Genomic DNA, 19,442 nt, shown 5'->3' on the forward strand with positions numbered 1-19,442 from the left:
ACAGAGGCACACACACCTACTTTAACTAAGAAACCAATATTCGAGCTTGAGTCTGAGGGAGCTTATTTAACCTTTGGTCTTAGAACAGGGCTTACAGTCTGCGCCCCAGGAGAACCCGGAACACGTCTCAGACTTCAGCTTCCTCTAACCTCTCAGCTGACCCTCTCCCCATTTGAAAAGAACCGCCCCCCCGCCCCCACGCTGCCTCGAGCTCCGGGAGCCTGAAATTAGGAGATCCCCCGCAAAGAGGATGCGTTTTGCTGATCAGCTATGAGGAAAGAGGGAAACTTCTCTTCCTCTCTCCCGCTTTTGGCAGCCGTGGCCAGGCGGCGAGAGGACAGCTAAAGGCGGCCGGGACTCCTCGCCTCCCCTCTCTGGAGGGGCCCGCGGCGGTCCCCAGGTGACCCGGCGGGCTTTAGGACCCAGCGGCGCGCGTCCCGGAAGGGGCAGGGGCAGGGGCGGGGCCACGCGGCGCGCGCCGGGCCGGAGGGTTTGAATCGCGCGCATGCGCATGCGCGAGCGCCGGGTGGGCGGGGCGGGGTCCCGGGCGGCCGCACGCTCGGGGGCTTCGAGGGCTGCGCGCGTGGAGGCCGCGGCGGCAGCGCTGAGCCTCTCCTCCTCCCGGCCCGGTGCGCGGGAAGCCCGGCTCCGGCGCGTCCCCACGGGCCAGCGGGCTTGGAGGCGGGTCCGGAGGGCAGCGGAGCGCCCAGGTAGGGCCCCCCTGGGCCTCGGCGGCCTGCCCTGAGGGGACCGGAGCCCGCCGGGCGCTCTCCTCCGCGGGTTCGTACTCCGGCTCTCGGTGGACGGGCGGCCTCGAGAATCCGCCAGCGCGCCGGGCGCTCACTCTGCTGTTCCCGGTCCGAGGGAGCCGTCGTGCTGCTTCCAGCGGTGAGACTTGCGAGCGTGAGGTGAGCGGGCGCGCGGCAGCGCTGTGCCCGGCCCGAGGCAAACGCAGGGGAGGGTTAGCGGCTGTTCTTTCTTCTTCCGCGTACCTGCGCCTCCGCGCCCTGCGCTGCCTCCCCTCCGCCTTCTCCAGCCCCCGGGGTCCCCGCAGGAGCCGCCTCCCTCCCCTCCTGCCTCCCTCCAGACCATTCTCCGGACAGAGCTGCTGTTCTTCAGCCTCTCGGTCGCGTCCATCTCTCTGAGACCCATGGCCAGCAGCAGCCAGACTTCCCCGTCCTTCACCGTCTCGCAGAGTTTGCTCAAATCGGGTCCGCTGAGTCGGTGATGCCATCCAACCATCTCATCCTCTGTCGTCCCCTTCTCCTACCAGAGAATGTTGGGATGCAGAGTTGTAGGGAGCCGAATATTTTAGAAGTAAATCGGACAAGGTTCTCCCCTGCTTATTAAAAGGTGCCCCCCGTCAGTGTAGCCCTGCTGTTCTTAGAATCCAGGAGTGTAGCCCTACTCTTCTTAAAGTCCAGGGTCTGTAACTTGACTCCTTATTCCGCCATCCCCCTTCATCTTGGACCACCTCCCTGTCTTCCTTCCCCAGCTCCGCGTCTGTTTTCTGGAGTTAACTGCAGCCTTCTTCTGGCCTGGCCTTTGCAGCTTGGGTCCTTTCACTTGGAATACTCTTCTTTCCCACCTCCACTTTATTTGGCTGTTTCCTTTTCTTCATTCGGCGCTCAGTTAAATGTTAAGGTCAGGATATTATAAGGGAAAGGCATCTGTGTTACTTTCTCATACCTATGATATGAGAAAAATATAATGAATATTTGTAAAGATATCTTGGTGGTCTTGGCTGTTTTTGTTCCTGTCAGTCTCTTTCTCCCTGAAGTATAAGCTTTCCTAAGGCGGAAGCTGTTTCTATGCTATTAATTTCTTATTCCCAGAGCTTGACACATAGAAACTGCTCAATAAATATTCTCTGGACAAACAAACTCTGGGAGGTAGATCTGATACCCATTTTCAGAGGAGAAAAGTGAGGCTGAGCAGTTAGGTAACCTGCCCAAGTGCATATTTACCACCTAGTAATGACCGGATTTGATATTGGAGTCCAGATCTGCCCACCACTGGCCACACCTGGCCTCAGGTGAGATTGATTCCCATGCCCTCCTGATGGTTTGCAAGCTCTATGAGAAGCAGCTGGAAGTGTGAAACAAATAGCCCAGCTGGGGCTGGGATGGTAGGGGGAGAGCAGGAGCTAGCAGCTTTAAGAGGAGTATACCTTCACATTCAGTTTTTTTTTTTTAGTATCTAATAGACACTGATGCAAGTTGGCATTTGGTAGTAGAGTTTCTTTAGATTTCTGCCCTCCTTGGCACAGTAGCTTAATGCGGTGTTTGCTGGATTTCATTAATGTGGTTGGTTACGTCCCCAGTTTTGTCTTACTCTCAACAGCTATGCTACTGTTTGCTTAATGTCTTTATTTGAACCCACTTTTACAGAAACACTGTCTGTAAGAAGTAAACTTTAGTTACTCTAAGTGTCATGGAGCCGTTAGACACCTCCTGCTCACGTTAAACCAAAGTGCTGCTGGTGCCTGCAGAAGAGCCCAAAGCCTGTTGTTTTTTCAAAAGCAGGATTAAAGACATTTCTACAAATAACCTCCTCCTTGATTAAGCTGAGGGATTGGATAGGAATGGAGAAGAGAGGCGGTTTCATAATGCGAGGTTAATGTCAGGCCCCAGTCATCTCCACTTTGGGAAACACTGTACTTTGATGACCCAAATGATGTCAGATCTTAGAGTTAGCGCACGTGGGTTGCAGTTCTGATTCTAGTGCCGTCAGTTACCCAGAGAGTGATGTTAGACCTGCGCTGTGCCAGACACCACCCAGGCATTTAAGATCAAGATCCAGGTGGAAAGACGGAGAGGAGAAGGTAAGCGGGGTTTCCGCTGTCACCTTCTTGCCAGGTTCTCGTGGTAGGTTCTGCTCGTGTGCCCTGAACACCCACCCAGCAGCTGATGTTAGTGAAAACAGCTCAGCAGCTGGTAGTGTCAGGTGTGCTAGCTAAACATGTGTCCTAAAAGCTCAGGACATGGAACTTGAGAGCAAGAGAGTGAGTGTGCCAGCATCTGTGCGACCCTATGGACTGGAGCCCGCCGTCTCCTCTGTCCGTGGAATCCTCCAGGGGAGAATACTGCAGTGGGTTGCCCTGCCTTCCTCCAGGGGGTCTTCCCGACCCAGGGATCGAATCCCACTTTTTTTTCTCTCATGTCTCCTGCATTGGCAGGCGTGTTCTTTACCATTAGCTCCACCTGGGAACTGGTGAATGGGAAACAAGATTTCTGCCTTTCTTTTCCAGAAGCATGATGTCCCAGGAAGGCAATTATGGGAAGTGGACAATATCCAGTAGTGATGAAAGTGAGGAGGAGAAGCCACAGCCGGACAAGCCATCTGCCTCTCTCCTCCCCGACACTGGGCAGGGGGCCGCCGGGCAGCCAAAGTACACCTGCTCCGAGGCTCGGAAAGCCGCCCACAGGAGGAAGCTGGAGCCTGTGAAATTCAGCAGCACAGACTCAGCTTCAGAAGCTTCGCCTTGCAAAAGACAGAAGAGCGGGTCCCAGGAGGACCTGGGCTGGTGTCTGTCCAGCAGTGAGGACGAGCTGCCTCCAGAGCAGCAGCAGGAGCAGGCGAAGGACCCGCGGGTGAAAGAGGAGAAAGGCCCCCCTTCTCCCAGGGGCCGCGCGGCTCGGGGCGCTGGGCCGCACAGCCCCCCCACCAGCCGTGGGCTCCCAGACGAGGAAGATGAGCAGGAAATGTCAGGGGAAGGCCAGGACATCTGGGACTTGCTGGATAAAGGGAACCCCTTCCAGTTCTACCTCACGAGAGTCTCCGGGATTAAGCCCAAGTATAACACGGGAGCCCTCCACATCAAGGGTGAGTGAAGCTGGGGAACGGGAGCCCTCACACTGCCTTGAGGGGGCTCCCCCTTGGTTAAACAGGAGGACCGCCTAGGAAGGACCTCCAAGAACACTTCTGAACCACTCTTTGGGGAAAATAACCATTTTGACAGGCAGATGCATTTGTTTGACAGCAAACTGTTTCCTTAGGTCAGGAAACCAGTGGCTGCTTCCCACAGCTCAGTAGATCAGGGGTCCCCAACCTCCAGAATCTCATGGCTGATGATTTGAGGTGGAGCTGATGTCATAACAATGGAAATAAAGCGCACAGTGAATGCCACGCGCTTGAATCATCTGGAAACGCTCCCCAACTCCAGTCCACGGAGAGATTGTCTTCCACAGACTCAGTCCCTGGTGCCAGAAGGGTTAGGGACCACAGCTGTGCACCCCCCTAGTGGAAGCCTTCAGACAGTGCTTAGGGTTGCTTCACTTGTAAAGGTCAAACTTGATCCAGTAACACTTTATCAGGAAAGTAGCCAGTAACTGACAGCAGTAGTTCCCCTGGACCAGAGCATCAGCATCCCCTGGAGCTTATTAAAGTGCCAGTTATCAGCCTCCCCTCCAGATCCCTTGTATCAGACTCTGGGAGCCCGGCCCTGCGATCTGCTTCCCGAGCCCTTCGGGGGATTCTGTTGCCTGAGCAAGTTTGAGGACCACTGTGTGAAAGCCTGGGTTTGGTTCTGGGTGAAAACAAGAGTGCCCTGGTCTTTCGTTTCTGTCTCCAGGGAACATCTGTGTGATATTGTGATATATACAGACATTTGGTCTTCCCACTGGTTATAGTTGGGTGGTGTTTTTTGTTTTTGGTTTGTTTTTGTTTTTTTTTTGGTCCCAGGTACCTGAAATAGCTCCAAAGTAATTAAAGGTGAAAGGAGTAGATTTTGTTATGCATAAGGAGCCCCTTTCAACCACACCTGTTTATTTTAATGCAGAGACTTTTGGAATGCCCCTAGGAATGGTGGAGGGTAAGAGGCTGGTTGCCTGGGGAACCAACCTTGTGGTTAAAGTTGGAACTTTCAGCCCCAACCCCCACTTCTGGGGAGGGGTCCAGTCAGTCACTAGTGGCCAGTGATTTAATTAGTCTTGCCTTTGCAGTGAAGCCTCCATTAAAAAAAAAAAAAACAAAAAGCAAACCCAAAACCTCCCTTTAGAGGTCTGTGGAGCTTCCAGGTTAGTGTATACAGGAGGCGCTGGGCCTGGTGCGCCTGGAAGGGAGCCCCTCCCCATTCCTTGCCCTGCCCACGTCTTCCTCTGGTTGTTCCCAAGTTGCATCCTTTAAAAAAAAAAAAAAAAACTGGTGATCTGGTGAATAAAGGGCCTTCCTGAGTTCTGTGAGGCACTGCGCAAATGATCAAACCCAAGGGGAGGGGTGGTGGGTGAGGCTTAGCGGGGGCAGCCCTTCACCTGTGGGGTCCGGATGCCAGCTCCAGGTGGATGCTGTCAGAACTGAGTTGAGTTGTAGGACAGGCAGCTGGTGTCTGGAGGATGGGTCTGTGAGGGCACACCCCACGCTCCCCGCTGCACTTGTGGTCACAAGTATTGGGTGCAGAGAGGAAGCAAGGCTTGCCTTTGAGAGACCAGCAGAAGCCCCAGAATGCTGGACACAAGACTTGAATCCGGCCTCAGCATTTGCCTGCTGTCTTGGTAACTGACCAGGGACCTTTGTTGTTGTTCTGACCCTCTGCGACCCCATGGACTGCAGCACGCAGGCCTCCCTGTCCATCACCAATCCCGGAGTTCACTCAGACTCATGTCCATCGAGTCCGTGATGCCATCCAACCATCTCATCCTCTGTCGTCCCCTTCTCCTCTTGCCCCCAATCCCTCCCAGCATCAGGGTCTTTCCCAGTAAGTCGGTTCTTCAAGTCATGTGGCCAAAATATTGGAGCTTCAGCAAACAAAGGACCTAATATTCTTCAAAATTTTAGTTTACTCATCTTTAAACTGGGGATTCAGAAAAAAGAAACGAGAATGGGGTCGGGGGAAGCACATGGAGAGCCCGGCACGGCGCACTCACTCGGCCACACAGCAGGCGGCACAGCAGGCGCCCAGAGCCGCCGGGCCCGCGCCGCGCAGCGCCCGCCTCGCCCGCAGGCAAGGGCAGGTTGTGTGCACTGTGAACAGTATTGTAATCATATATCAAATGTGTGATTGAGCAAAAATTCCCTTCAGGGTTTTCTGTAACACCCTGTGGAATCCCTGAACAAACTTTTTGGCCAAGTCACTACATCTTGTGTGTGATGTATAAATGTTGGTGTATTTAATTCCATACTATAAGGAGTTTGATTGTACAAGGTGTTTATTTTTCCTTTCTGCAAATGTCTACCTGCTCTGAGGAAATGTAAGATAGATGTCAGTGTCAGCTGAGAGAGATTGAAACAGGAAATAGCTATGCAAGACTTTTGTATAAGTAATAAACTAATGACTAGCTGTTAGCACCAAGATACGAAGGAAGGGGAGGTAACATTTATGATAGGAACTTTTACGTGGGTTATGTAGGTGATCTCCTTTAATTCTCATAGCGGCCTTGTGAGTAGATGTTAACAGTTGTCCTCCTTGAATCTGTGACTGGTCTGCAGAGAAGTTGAATAAACCTGCCCAAGGTCACAGGAATATGGTTGAACTGGGATTTGAATGCAGGCATTCTGGCATCACGGCTGCCCTTGTGGGTCAGCTGGTAAAGAATCCACCTGCAAAGTGGGAGACCGGGGCTCTGTCCCTGGGTTGGGAATATTCCCTGGAGAAGGGTGGGTGCCGCCCTCCCCAGTGTTCTGGCCTGGAGAATTCTGGCCTGGGTTGCAGAGTTGGACACAGCTGAGTGACTTGCGCTTTCATTCTGGCATGAAATGCATGCTCCCAAGGTTTCCCACACCAGCAAAGGCCATAATCGTAGGTTCTTTAGAGGATCTCGTGGAGGAAGAGGAACTTCAGATAATTCAGAAAGGTAGAAACAGGGGCTGCAGTGGGCGGAAATGGGGAAACAACATACCGTGATTTCTTTTTGATTGTTCAGCTCTCCCTTTAAGACAGGCGCTTCCAGAGCTTCCCTCCCCTGCTGGTCCAGTGGCTAAGACACTGCCTCCGCTGCAGGGCATGGGTTCAGTCCCCGATCAGGGAACTAAGATCCCACAAGTCACGTGCAGCCCAAAAACAGAAGAAGAAAAGTTTTCTAATTAATAAGAGATTTGGAGAAAGGGAGGATGTGTGTCATCGTTCTCACTGACAGTTTCTAAAATTGACTCGTCATCCAGTTCTAACGTTATAGATCTTGATTTTTTTCCCGTTATGTTTGGTTAAATAATAGTGATACATAATAAATATTATCAGCCCGGGGAAATTTTCTCTTGAATTTTCTGGAACATTAAAGTCTAGCCTCATAGTAATTCTTCAGCGCACCTTTTTCTAAGCCAAATTCTGCCCATCAGTGACTGTTTAATAAGTCAGTTGTGGTCATTATTAGGTAATTTTTATCAAAAATATGAATTTGATGTTTTGTCTCCTCAGATATTTTATCTCCTCTCTTTGGGACACTTGTTTCTTCAGCTCAGGTGAGTTTCCAGTTTGGTCTTTGGATGGGAGGGGGACACAGAAACCACTCTGGAGGAGAACGAGCAGGGGGCCCCATGGGTCAGCCCCAAGCAGGGTCCCCGAGACGGTACCTTGCTGGAGGCCAGCGCCCAGCACCACGGGTATGGGATCCATCAGTCTGGAACGTGGATGCACACTCAGTCAGGGCTTCTGACTCTCGGTTTCCTGACTGGCCAGGAAGTCATCCTGGAAATTCCACGGCGGGGGACTTCTCTCTGGCACACTGATAGTCTCACGGGACTCTGGTGCAGCTCCTGGAGGTGTGGGTAGAGAGGTGAGGGCCACATCAAGTTTAATTTGAGTTAGAGAAATAAATGAGAAATTTCCTACACCCTCCGAAGAGAAGCCAGGAAAAGTAATGGGTGTAGGTGTGTCTGTGTGTTTCATTGCACCTTCCTGACAGGCCTGGCCCCTTCAGGTTGATGAATCACCTTACGGTGCCAGGCTCTCCAGCAGATGAGCAAGGCCTTGGCCCTAAAGAAGCAGGGCTTCCTGTGAGCTTCACGTTCTCCTCGGCAGCAGAAATCCTGGTCTCTAGCTGGAACATGGGGTGAATTTGTGTGTGTTCTCCCGGCTAGGATGAGTTGTTAGCTTCGGGAGAGGGGCCAGGGATTACCCAGGCATGGGGAGGACACCCACAGGTGAGCCTGGTCCAGAACTTGTAGTCTGATGTAGGTCGTAAGCCTGTAGTGAATGTCCAATTCCAGCCACCTGTTTACAAATCTAACTCAATAGATTGCACACATTGCAACTGAGAGATTCCCCTTCTCCAGGGGATCTTCTCAGCCCAGGGTCTCTGGCATTGCAGGCAGATTGTTTACCGTCTGAGCCACTAGGGAAGCCCCTTCATTACATTATGGAAAAACCCAAAGTAACTTTTTGACCAGCCAGATACAAATGCTGCGAAAGTGCAGAGATAGTTTTCTGTTTTCTCAGGCACTCCCCCGCTGACTCGGAACCTTAAGCCCTGTATTCCCCTCCGCGTGTGTTTCAGGTTTGTGAGTATTGCAGCATAATGGTCCAGGCTTACAAAGAACACTGCGTGTAGTTCATGGTTGGTTTAGAGTCCCTTTCAGTTCAGTAACTAGACAGTCCTCCTTAGGAACTGCTTTCTGAATTGCCCATGGTGTCTTTTCTTTCCTTCCGTCTAGTTTAACTACTGCTTTGACGTGGACTGGCTCGTAAGACAGTATCCACCAGAGTTCAGGTGAGTTCTGCAGAATGATGGGTGACGTCAAAACCCTAATTAATGGAGCTTGAATACACAAGATCTGTGTTTCTCAGGCACCTGCTGTCCATCTTTCTTTGAAAATTTCTTTTGAAACTATTGAAATCTTTATAACATTATTACAATGGGAAAGCAGCCTCTTTTTTTTTAATCTGTTCTAAAATAATCACAAGCCTTCTTAATACAGATTTTAGCATGTCCCTCTGTTCTGTCCAGAAGTAGGGTAGGACAAATTTCAACCTGAATAAAAGACGTTTAGGTCCAATGCTCATAGGAAAGAAAAGGTCATTGCTACCTGTGTTCTTGACCAGTAAGCCTGCACCTCACCTAGCAGTTTGATGCTGGTGGTGGTTTTGTTTTTTTGGTTTGAGTCTCTCTCATTTCACAGGTAATTGTTCCTGTAGCTCAGAAGTTAATGCTGGAGTCATAGGGCCTTCCGTGATGCAGATATGGAGGTGGTAGGCAGTGCAGACCAAATAAAGATCCCATTGCTTGGTGATGGTTCCCCTGTCCCGTTTCCAGTACATCCACTTGGCAGAATCCCGCGGCAGCAAGTAAAGTGGAGGGATACACACGCAGGAGAATGGTCGTCAGGATTCTCAAAGTCCATGCTGCATGGAACACATCGGACTGTGTGAACTTTCATTGTTAATAGCGCGTGCGTGCGTGCATGTCCGACTCTGTGTGACCCCATGGGCTGTAGCCCACCAGGCTCCTCTGCCCATGTTATTCTCCAGGCAGGAACAGTGGAGTGGGTTATCATGCCCTTCTCCAGGGGATCCCCACCCAGGGATTGAACCCTGGTCTCCTGCGTTGCAGACAGATTCTTCCCCATCTGAGCCACCGGGGAAGATCTGTAGACAGAAATGCTGGGATTTCCCAAGCAGCTTTGACACTCAAAGCGGTAACATGTAGGATTAGTTGTAGCTGCATGTAACGGAAAAACGAAAATAACAGTGACTTGAACCAGGGCTTCCCAGGTGGTTCAGTGGTAACGGATCCACCTGCAGGGCGGGAGACTCGGGGTCAATCCTTGGTCAGGAAGAGGCCCTGGAGAAGGAAGTGGCTACCAACTGCAGTATTCTTGCCTGGAAAATTCCACGGACAGAGGAGCCTGGTGGGCTGCAGTCCACAGGGTTGCAAAGAGTTGGACACACCTGAGCATACGTGCCCACAGATCTGAGAGAAAATCTCTCCAAGCTGCTCAGAGGACGGGATGACGCCTGCTTACGCTAGGGAGGGTGGCCTGCTTTCCTGAGCCACCAGGTCAAATGCGCATCGTATCCAGAGACGCCCTTGCAGACACACCCAGAAACAATGTCTTATCTGGGCACTCTTCACCCCATGAAGTTGACATGCAAAATTACCCATCATGTAGCCTTTTTGTGACAGTTTTTGAACACTGATAGATTTGAAGTGAGGCTTCCCTGATGGTTCAGTGACAGAACCTGCCTCCCAGTGCAGGCGAGGCCGGTTCAGGCCCTGGGTCAGGACGATCCCCTGGAGGAGGAAATGGCAGCCCACTCCAGTATTCTTGCCTGGAGAATCCCATGGACAGAGGTTCCTGGCAGGCTACAGTCCATGGAGTCGCAGAGAGTCAGACTCAACTGAGCCCGCACATGCCAATTTGAAGTGATTAATGAAGACTACCGTTTTTGTCAGTAATGTTTAATCTTTTTTTAAAAAGAAAAAAGCTGATCTGATAACACAGTTCCTGGATGGTAGAGGCATGATTATCTATTACATTGTTCTCTGCACTCTCTTTCATGTTACAAAACAGAAAATTTGTTCCAGGTAGAAAGCACCTGAGAAGATATGTTTCTTTGTTTTCCTGAACATGCTAGCATGAAGCCGTTGGGGTTCGGGTTAGTCCCGGGGGAGTGCTTTCTGTCACACTTCTGTTCAGCGGAGCGTGGTCCTTTCATCTGTGACAGAGCATCGCTCTGCACACGCCTGATGACCGTGGAGGTTGCTCATCTTGGTTGCTTGTTGGAGAAAAGATTTTTGTTTTGTTGGGCGAGCTTTTAAAAATATATTGACTTCTAAGGATTATCTCACTTCAGATTAACCAGAGTAGATCATGGTTCTCTTAAAAGCCTTGTTAATCTGTTACCGCAGATATTTTTTTTCAGACTGTAAACTTCTTACTGTGTATTGGGGTGTAGCCAGCTAATAATGTGGTGGTAGTTTCAGGTGAGCAGTGAAGGGACTCAGCCAGACACATACACGTATCCATTCTCCCCCAAACTGGCGTCCCACCCAGGCCGACACACAGCATTGCGACACAGTCGGCCCTTGTTATCCGTGTTGGATATTGCAGTGTGTGTGTGACCTTGCCAAGCTCCCTAACTACCCCATCCCTGCCTCCAGCAACTGTCAGCTCCTTTTCTGAGTCTGTGAGTCTGTTGTATGAGTGAGTTCATCCGTATCGCTTCCTTTTAGATTCCATATGTAAGGATGTCATGCTCTATCTCTCCTCCTCTGGCTTTCTCACGCAGCACGACTCTCTCTAGGTCCGTCCGTGTTGCTGCCAGTGACATTATTAACCCTTTTTCGTGGCTGAGTAATATTCCGCTGTATGCATGCACCACACCTCCTTTATCCACTCCTCTATCGATGGACATGTAGGTGCTCCCACACCTCGGCTACTGTGAACAGTACTCCTGCAGAGTATTTTTATATTGTCCTTTTGAATTAAAAAATAGGGCATTTTTGATTCACATTGGGCTCTGTTTCACTGAAATACAACTACCTCCTAGTGAATCTGCGTGTGTGGACCTGGGCCCTTTCACTCTCGTATCCTGGGCAGGTGGTGCAGGCCTCACTCACAGTAGGTGTTCAGTGAAGGGATGGCTAGTGAGGAAGTGACCTACTGTTTGGTCCAAAACAAGGGAAAGAAAAGAGCATCACGCTTAACAACACTAAGTGTGTATCTCTTAATCTAATGACAGAGTTGATGATGCGTCCTTTTGGACCAAAGAAGATAATTACTCAAGGCCCCTCTGGGTCACTGCAGAGACTCAGGATCAGGCCACGGGCCCCCCTTATGAAGGTAACCACTTAGCAAAGGTTAACTGATCACTTGCCCTGTGCTGACCCTGCTCTCTGTCACCACACAGGCCGGACACCCATGTCGGTGGTCAGGGCTGCTTCACGGGGCACCAGACCAGCTTCGTGAATGAGGGATTTGAAATACCTGTGATCTCCTTTCAGGAAGAAACCAGTCCTGCTTGTGCATGGCGACAAACGGGAAGCAAAGGCTCACCTCCTGGCCGAGGCGAAGCCTTATGGGAATGTCACCCTCTGCCAGGTAAGCTACTTATTGCCATTCGAGATCACGCTTGGGCTGAGAGCTGGGAGGAAGTTGGACCTTCAGTGTGTCCACCCTCCTAACGCAGGAATCCTCTCTCCAGCATCACCAACAGACGTCTGTCCAGCTTTGGCTTAAATACTTCCTGAGGTTGCCTGTCCTATTTGTGGGTAGCCCTCATGGTTGAAAGCTTTTTCTCTATGTTGACCGAATTTCTCTGTAATTAGGGTCTCCAGAGAAACAGAACCCGTTAGGTTGTATGTGTGTGTGTTTGAATTTGCAGAGACACTGACTTTAGAAGAGCTGGCTCACATGATTGTGTGGGCTGGCAAGTCCAGCATTGGCCACTTTGAGAAGCTTGATGTTACGGTTTGGGTCCAAAGACTGACTAGAGACTGATTCCCCCTTCCTTGTGGGAACCAGTCTTTTATTTTTTATTTTTTTCTCTTAACAACTTCAACCGACTGACTAAGGCTCACAGACATTCTGGAGGGTAATCTCCTTTCCTTACAGTGCACTCATTTAAATGTTGTTCAGTCACTAAGTTGCGTCTGACTTTTCGTGACCCGTGGACTGTAGCGTGCCAGGCTCCTCTGTCTTCCACTGTGTCCTGGAGTCTGCTCCAATTCATTGATTTAAATGTTAATCTCCTCAAAAAAAAAAAAAAAAAAATGCCTTCACACAACATGTCACGAGGCATCTGGGCACTGTGGCTGGCCGCGGTGACACGACCTCCTTCCCTGCCTTCCGCCCTGGTCCTCGCTTTCCCCTCTGGAGTCACACGACCCCCTGTCGGTGGCAGAGGTTCTCGTGTTTGAAGTCGTCTGCTCCGTCTTCGAGTTTTCTCAGCCAGGTTCCGCACTTGCTTTCGTCACTGCACCTGGTGCGTCAGGGGTCCCTCTCCTTCCCCGAGTTGCCAGTCCGCTGGTTGGCATCTGCTTCGTCCATGGCCCTCGGGGAGCGGGGGTTTCTGTGGGGAGCAGGTTCCCTGGAGTCAGTTCAGTGGCAGTGTCTGAGGGCAGCTTCACAGTCGTAGTTTTTAGTGTGACCACCTGCCTGACTTACATTAGCTGCCATTGGCATTTTACCCACAGCCCTTGGATCCTTTTTAAAGGCTTTTTTTTAGTAGGGACCATTTTTGAAGTCTGTATTGAATTTGTTACAGTATCGCTTCTGTTGTTGATGTTCTGTGTTTTTAGGCAGCGAAGCTCCATGAGATCTTAGCTCTCCAAACGGGGATCGGACCCACACTCCCTTCTTTGGAAGGCAAAGTCTTAAGCACTGGACCACCTGGACGGCCTGCCCTTGGTTCTTTTTCACGAGAATCACTTAATACCGGAGAGACGTAGATTGAAGCCCAGCCTTAGAAACTACCTTGCGAGCTGCACAGGGCATGTGGTCCCAGTCCCATGAGGGGCAGTCACTGGCCTCACAGCAGGCTTGGTTTCCTGGGACCCGAGCAGGAAGGAGACAGAGAGAAGGCTGTTGCCCAGCTTCTTTCCTGTCGTCGGCATTGCTGAGTCGCTCAGTCATGTCCAGCTCTCTGCCACCCCATGGACTGCAGCACGCCAGGCTTCCCTGTCCTTCACTGTTTCCCAGAGTTAGCTCAGACCTGATGCCAGCCAACCATCTCGTCCTCTGTCGCCCTCTTCTCCTCTTGACCTCAGTTTTGTCCTGATACTTTCCAGTCAGCACATGGGATACAGTGTGGCCGATGCGTGAGTCTTGGAGTTTCCGTCAGACTCACTGTTTCAGACTCCACGTCTGAAGGGGTCCTTTTATATGTGGCATTTGGTGTAAGAAGCAGGGGTAGCGAGGAATTAAGCGATGCTGATGATTTCCTTCCTGTGGTGGATCTGAAGTGGCTGGTGGGTGTGTACCTTTTCCTGTTTGAGCAGGCAGGCCAGTCCATTCCTGAGCAGCTTGACGAATGAATCCATCATGTCCCTTTTCTCTCCTGGGCAATAGCTTAGTGCAGTTGACTCAGGATTTCTGCCCTTGGATTACAGACAGAGACAAGGGTAAATTACATAGAACCTGATTCTTTTTATTTTCCACTTACTTTCTAATGTCCTTTTTCTTCCATTCATACAAGATTAAAGAATTCCAGCTCCCAGGTGTTTTATCAGTCGTGTCTGACTCTTTGCAACCCCATGAGCCACAGCATGCCAGGCCTCCCTGTCCATCACCAACTTCCAGAGTCCACCCAAACCCATGTCCATCGAGTCGGTGATGCCATCCAGCCATCTCATCCTCTGTTGTCCCCTCCTCCTCCCAGCATCAGGGTCTTTTCAAATTAGCTTTTCACATGAGGTGGCCAAAGTGTTGGAGTTTCAGCTTCAACATCAGTCCTTGCAGTGAACACCCAGGACTGATCTCCTTTAGGATGGACTGGTTGGATCTCCTTGCAGGCCAAGGTATTCTCGAGAGTCTTCTTCAAAACCTCAGTTCAGAAGCGTCACTCATTCTTCAGCTGTAGAATACTGTGTGTGTATGTGTATTATTTTAAGGATAAAAACAGTGAGAAATCTCAATCTGATCAATTTTAAACCCACCTCACAACATTTTTCCTGTGATTTAACTCACTGTACTTTATGCAGTTGGAGTTTTAAATCACTCCATCTCTTTAACCATCCTGTTTAGGCTCACCTTCTGCACAAGATCCTCCTTTGATTAGCAGCCGCCTAAAATCTGCTTTGTGTTTGTCTCCAAAGACAGCAGGGGTCAGCCTGAAGTAGCACAGCACTTACAGCGGGCAGGAACGAGGTGACACAGGATCCTGACAGCCGGCAGTAAAACCGGTGGGAAGACAGAGTGTTCTCTCACAGGGGCTGACGCTCAGGAGACTTGGTAGCGTGCTTCAAGGAAGCCACTAGAGGGCGGAACAAGCCCTGTCTTCCAAACCTGTGTTCAGTTCAGCCGCTCAGTCGTGTCTGACTCTTTGCGACCCCATGGACTGCAGGACACCAGGCCTCCCTGTCTATCACAGATTCCTGGAGCTTACTCAGACTCACGTCCATTGAGTCGGTGATGCCATCCAACCATCTCATCCTCTATCATCCCCTTCTTCTCCCGCCTTCAATCTTTCCCAGCATCAGGGTCTTTTCCAGTGAGTCAGTTCTTTGCATCAGGTGACCAAAGTATTGGAGCTTCAGCATCAGTCCATCCAATGAATATTCGGGACTGATTTCCTTTAGGGTGGACTGGTTTGATCTCCTTGCAGTTCAAGGGACCCTCAAGAGCCTTCTCCAACAGCACAGTTCAAAAGCATCAGTTCTTTGGCATTCAGCCTTCTTTATGGTCCAACTCTCACACCCATACGTGACCACTGGAACTACTTCGTACAAAGTAGAGGACCAGCAAGGGCCCACTGTGTCGCACAGGGAGCTGTACTTGGTATTCTGTAGTGATAACCTGTGGGGGGGAAAGGCTGAGAGAGACTGTGTATCAACACACACATACATGCTGTGCTCGCATAGATACACGAAAGAGCCAGTAGACACACACGCACGTGTCTGTGTAGGACTGGGCCGCTTTGCTGCGCTCCTGACACTGACACAAGATTGCAGGTCATCTCTTCTTCAATTAACAACGACAACAAGCTCATGAATTACGCCTTCCTGCCCACTCTTCCGTAGCCAGGTCGGCACGCTGCTCTGCGAGACCCCAAACCCTGAGATTGTGCGGGTGGTGAACGCGGCCACCTGTCCGTGAGCATCGCCGAGACGGGCTGTGTCATCCTCGCCTGCGTGCTCCAGCTGCCCGTCGCTGCCCCGGCGAACAGGGCCGTCTGGAGAGGGCGGGCGGGGTGCGCTCTGACTGCAGCAGCACTTGCTTCCGTTTGCAGAGCGCTTAGTCCATGCAGCTCCTTTTCCTAACCATTTTAAGTGTACTCTTCCGGTTTGTTCCTAACAGCTCCCGGAATCTCTTAGCGATGCTCTGATTTCAAAGAGGAGAAAGACAGGTTTAGCAAGTCAAGTATTTTTCCAAAGTTATACAAAGCTGTGAAGAAAGGACTTGTCTATACACCGAATTCCTAGCTACTAAGCCATTTTTGACATCTCTGTTTAACGTTTTCATCTTGAGGCATATTCTGCTTAATCAAGGTCTTGCAATACCAGATGTTAGACAAAATGTTTTAGTCCCTTGCCTACCCCCCAGTTGGTTTGTAAAATTATCATTTTGTAACATGAAAATGGATATAATGTATTATCTTTACTTTGAACACTTGCTGTGTTAAAAATACAAGAAAACTTTTGCTTTAGCATCATCATGTCTCCATATCACCAGCACTTTCAATGTTTCTTTAAAATATGCTGGGAAAACTTACTGGATGTACTTGTATGAGCCAAATATCTGATTTTAAAACTTTGCATAAAATCTCATTTTTTTTGCTAGTTTTCTGACAACTAAAGAAATTCTGCTTCTCGCTTCTAATTACTGTAATTAAAAATGCAGTATGTATTGAATCATTCTGGGTAACTTTAAAAAAAAAGTGTTTAAGCCTCACTGGATGCTGTTATTGTAAAAGCTGTCTTGGTGATGAAGGGCTTGCCCACTAGAGGGCAGTAAAAACTTAAAAAAAATTGACCTGAATCTCTCTTAATTTTGTTTTAAATAAATACCGGTATTGTTGAGGTTTGTTTGTTTTTAATGACTTGACCTCTTTTTTTATCCTAGGCAAAGTTGGATATTGCATTTGGAACACATCACACGTAAGCAGTTTTTATGAAATGGGGGAGAATATGAGTTTAAAAGATCGAATGATGCTCTTCAGAAGTCACTCCCAAAAGGGACTCACGTGTGACGATTTTGTTGAGGGGAAAGCTATAAGTTAGGAAGTAGAGGGGATGGAGTTTTTCCCAGCAGTCTTAAGACCAAGTACCAGGAGCTGAAAGTCTGGATCTGTGGAACTGGCCTGGGCCTGGCAGTTGTATCTGTGATGTGGTTTTCCGCTCTCTGCTCAGGACTTTCCCTACAGCCCCCCGGGGGTGTGCAGGTGGGGATAGGTTGTGGTCCGTGGTCCTGAGTGGCTGTAGACGTGGCCATCACATGCCTGAAGATTCCACTGGTGTAAAGAAAGCCTTGTGATTTTTGTCAGATTCTAAGCTGCAGCAAATAGAACATTGTTAGGTCCGCTCTGTGCTGTGAATAAAAGAAAAACTATTTTGCAAGAAGTTGTCAGCCTAAGAGACTGGTACCTGTCCCTGCTTTTAAGACATCTCAGAAAATTCTCTTAGGGCGGTGTCTGAGGCGGTGCAAGCTGTAGGCGGGAGAACCTTTTCTCTTCCTACGGGACACGTACCAGCCTGACCCCCGTTCTGGTTGCGTCTTAAAACTTTCATGGAGCTCTTGTACATAACTGGTTCTCTAACTGAGAAAATACGACATGGTTGCCTGCCTTTCTGTGTTTTTGTAAAGCAGATTTATCTGAAACGTGTCACACTCTGAGTGCGACAGCCTCGTCTTGCTTCTGGGCCAGCAGTGGAAACACGTCTGCTGCTTCAGGCTCGTCCCTTTGGGCACCTGTTCCTCCTGTTCCTAAGGCAACAAGGAAGCTCGTGGGCGGAAGTCTTGGCCCAAGTCTTGTAGTGACCACCGTTTTCCTGATATGCCAGAAATGAGGGCCTGCTTTCATCATTTGCTTTGTAAGCTTAAAGCTATATTTTGCCAGTCTGATTTCAGAAAGGAGCCAGAGCAGAAAGCCGCGAGCAACTTTGTGAAAGGATGCCTATCCACCCACATCTGGGTTTAGATGCTGTTGTGTAAACATTGCCACATTTACCGACCGCGCCTAATTGGTAGCCTTACTGTAATGGAGGGGTTGAGGGTTGTTGAGAGGGATCTCAAGCACCTATGTCGCTGGGGAATCAATTGTTCTTTACATGGCGTAGAGCTCACAGAAGGCTAATTTCAGCCCAGGATACAAACAGCACTGAATAGACTGGACAGGTGTCTTGGGCTCCTGCGGCTTCTCCACGGGAGACGCTGGAGGGTGGCAGCAGTCAGCTGTCCTGGGTCGACATTCTGTCCGGAAAGGGTCCCACTGGATGGACCCTTGTCCCCCACCCTTAGCTGGAATTCAGCCTAAATAACTTCCTGATTCGGAAATACATGCAGCAAGCCCTGTCAGTCGTGTGGATCCTGGTTCGCTAGGCCTACAGTGCTGGGCCCCTTCGTCGGACGCACATTTCAAGCCGGCAGTCAGCTTTTCTCGGGCACATTCACACTGCACACTTAACTGTGTTACCAAGTAGCCTTGGGAGAGCCTGGGGCCGGGAGGGACTGAGTGCTGGGCTGGCCTCGGTCTGACACAGTAACACACGAGGCAGTGGGGCTCTCCTTTTCTTTTTCTTCCAAAAAACTGCTTGGCCCTTTGTCTTCATCTTACGGACGAGAGCCCCCGAGTCAGGAGGCAGCTGTCCGACAGTGAGTGCTGGAGATAGGACTAGGCCTGCTCATTTTCACTCAGGTTCTCAGTGGACTTTGTGGTTTTTTTTTTTTTTTAACTTTGTTTTTTAAAGGTTTTTATGTTATCTTTTTTTAGTTTGAATCTTTTTTATCTTGGCTGCGTGGGCTGCAGGACCCGTGTCCCCTGTGGTGGGCGTGCGTCCTAACCACTGGGCCGCCAGGGGGTCCCCCTAATTCACTTGTTGCTTCCTGACTGCTAATGCTGTCTGCTTCCTGTGGTCCACCCCCCGGCCACACTCCCCCCCCCCCCCCCCCCCCCGCAGAGACGCACACTCTGGAAGCCCGCTCCTCCTTTCCCGCCACCACAGGCATGTTGCAGGTTAAGCCCAGGAGGGCTCCTCGTGCAGAGGGGCAAGTGACGGCGGCAGCGTAGCGTGCGCAGTTTGCACCTTGTTAAGCACCAGTATCTTGTAGGAGACTGAGCTCATGTCTGGAGATTACTTCCACTTGCTCACTTTAAAATGTGCTAAAACTTATTCATTAAATATCTAGTATGCTCTTGAAGCCCAGCTCGAGGGGATATGACGCGTTTGAGATGGGCCGAATTCTGTCCTTGCAGCTTTCAGCCTTTGGTGAGAGAGGCAGACAGACATGAACTAGGAATGGCGGAAGGGCCTCCAGCTCCTGGAAATGTGTGGCCCCCACAGAATGTGGCTGCTGCGGTGACTCCGCAGGGCCTCTGGGGTCGCGGTCTTACCCACACCTGTGTCGCGGAGGATCTGGAAGTGACCCGATGCAGCCACGTCCTCCAGGAGCTCATGGTCGTCTTGGCGACAGAGAACGCGCTCTGTCTGTGTTTCCCAGATGCCCTGCCATCCTGGGACATAGTTCATCGGGCTTTCTGGTGGCCCCCAGAGCTGGGAGCAAAGGCACCTCTCAGGCCCCTGAGAACCCACAGAGGGGAGAAGCATCAGATACGGCCGGTAGCAGGGCGCAGAGCCCAGGCTGGGCCTCCCGCCCCGCCAGGCGGTAGCAGGGCCTCCTCCTTCCCCTCGGGG

The 19,442-nt window shown here is 50.5% G+C and overlaps 1 protein-coding gene across 7 annotated transcripts in view; it reads left to right on the forward strand.

Moving 5' to 3' along the window:
• Positions 1–570: 570 nt before the first annotated feature.
• Positions 571–19,442, forward strand: part of TDP1 (tyrosyl-DNA phosphodiesterase 1) — a 72,704-nt gene continuing 53,832 nt past the window's right edge. For 6 of the 7 annotated variants that reach the window (XR_009601316.1, XR_006060485.2, XM_012182213.5 and 3 more), the window contains exons 1-6: positions 571–908; positions 3,251–3,825; positions 7,352–7,395; positions 8,587–8,642; positions 11,877–11,973; positions 16,654–16,688. Coding sequence is in view for 5 of the 7 variants with exons in the window: in XM_012182213.5 (XP_012037603.2) it covers positions 3,255–3,825; positions 7,352–7,395; positions 8,587–8,642; positions 11,877–11,973; positions 16,654–16,688 (803 nt within the window). In the remaining 2 variants the exon portion in view is untranslated. The remainder of the gene's footprint in view (positions 909–3,250; positions 3,826–7,351; positions 7,396–8,586; positions 8,643–11,876; positions 11,974–16,653; positions 16,689–19,442) is intronic. The other variant, XM_012182214.5, reaches the window with a different exon arrangement.

The sequence above is a fragment of the Ovis aries genome, chromosome 7 (assembly GCF_016772045.2).
Source record: "Ovis aries strain OAR_USU_Benz2616 breed Rambouillet chromosome 7, ARS-UI_Ramb_v3.0, whole genome shotgun sequence".
Classification (NCBI taxonomy): Eukaryota; Metazoa; Chordata; class Mammalia; order Artiodactyla; family Bovidae; genus Ovis; species Ovis aries.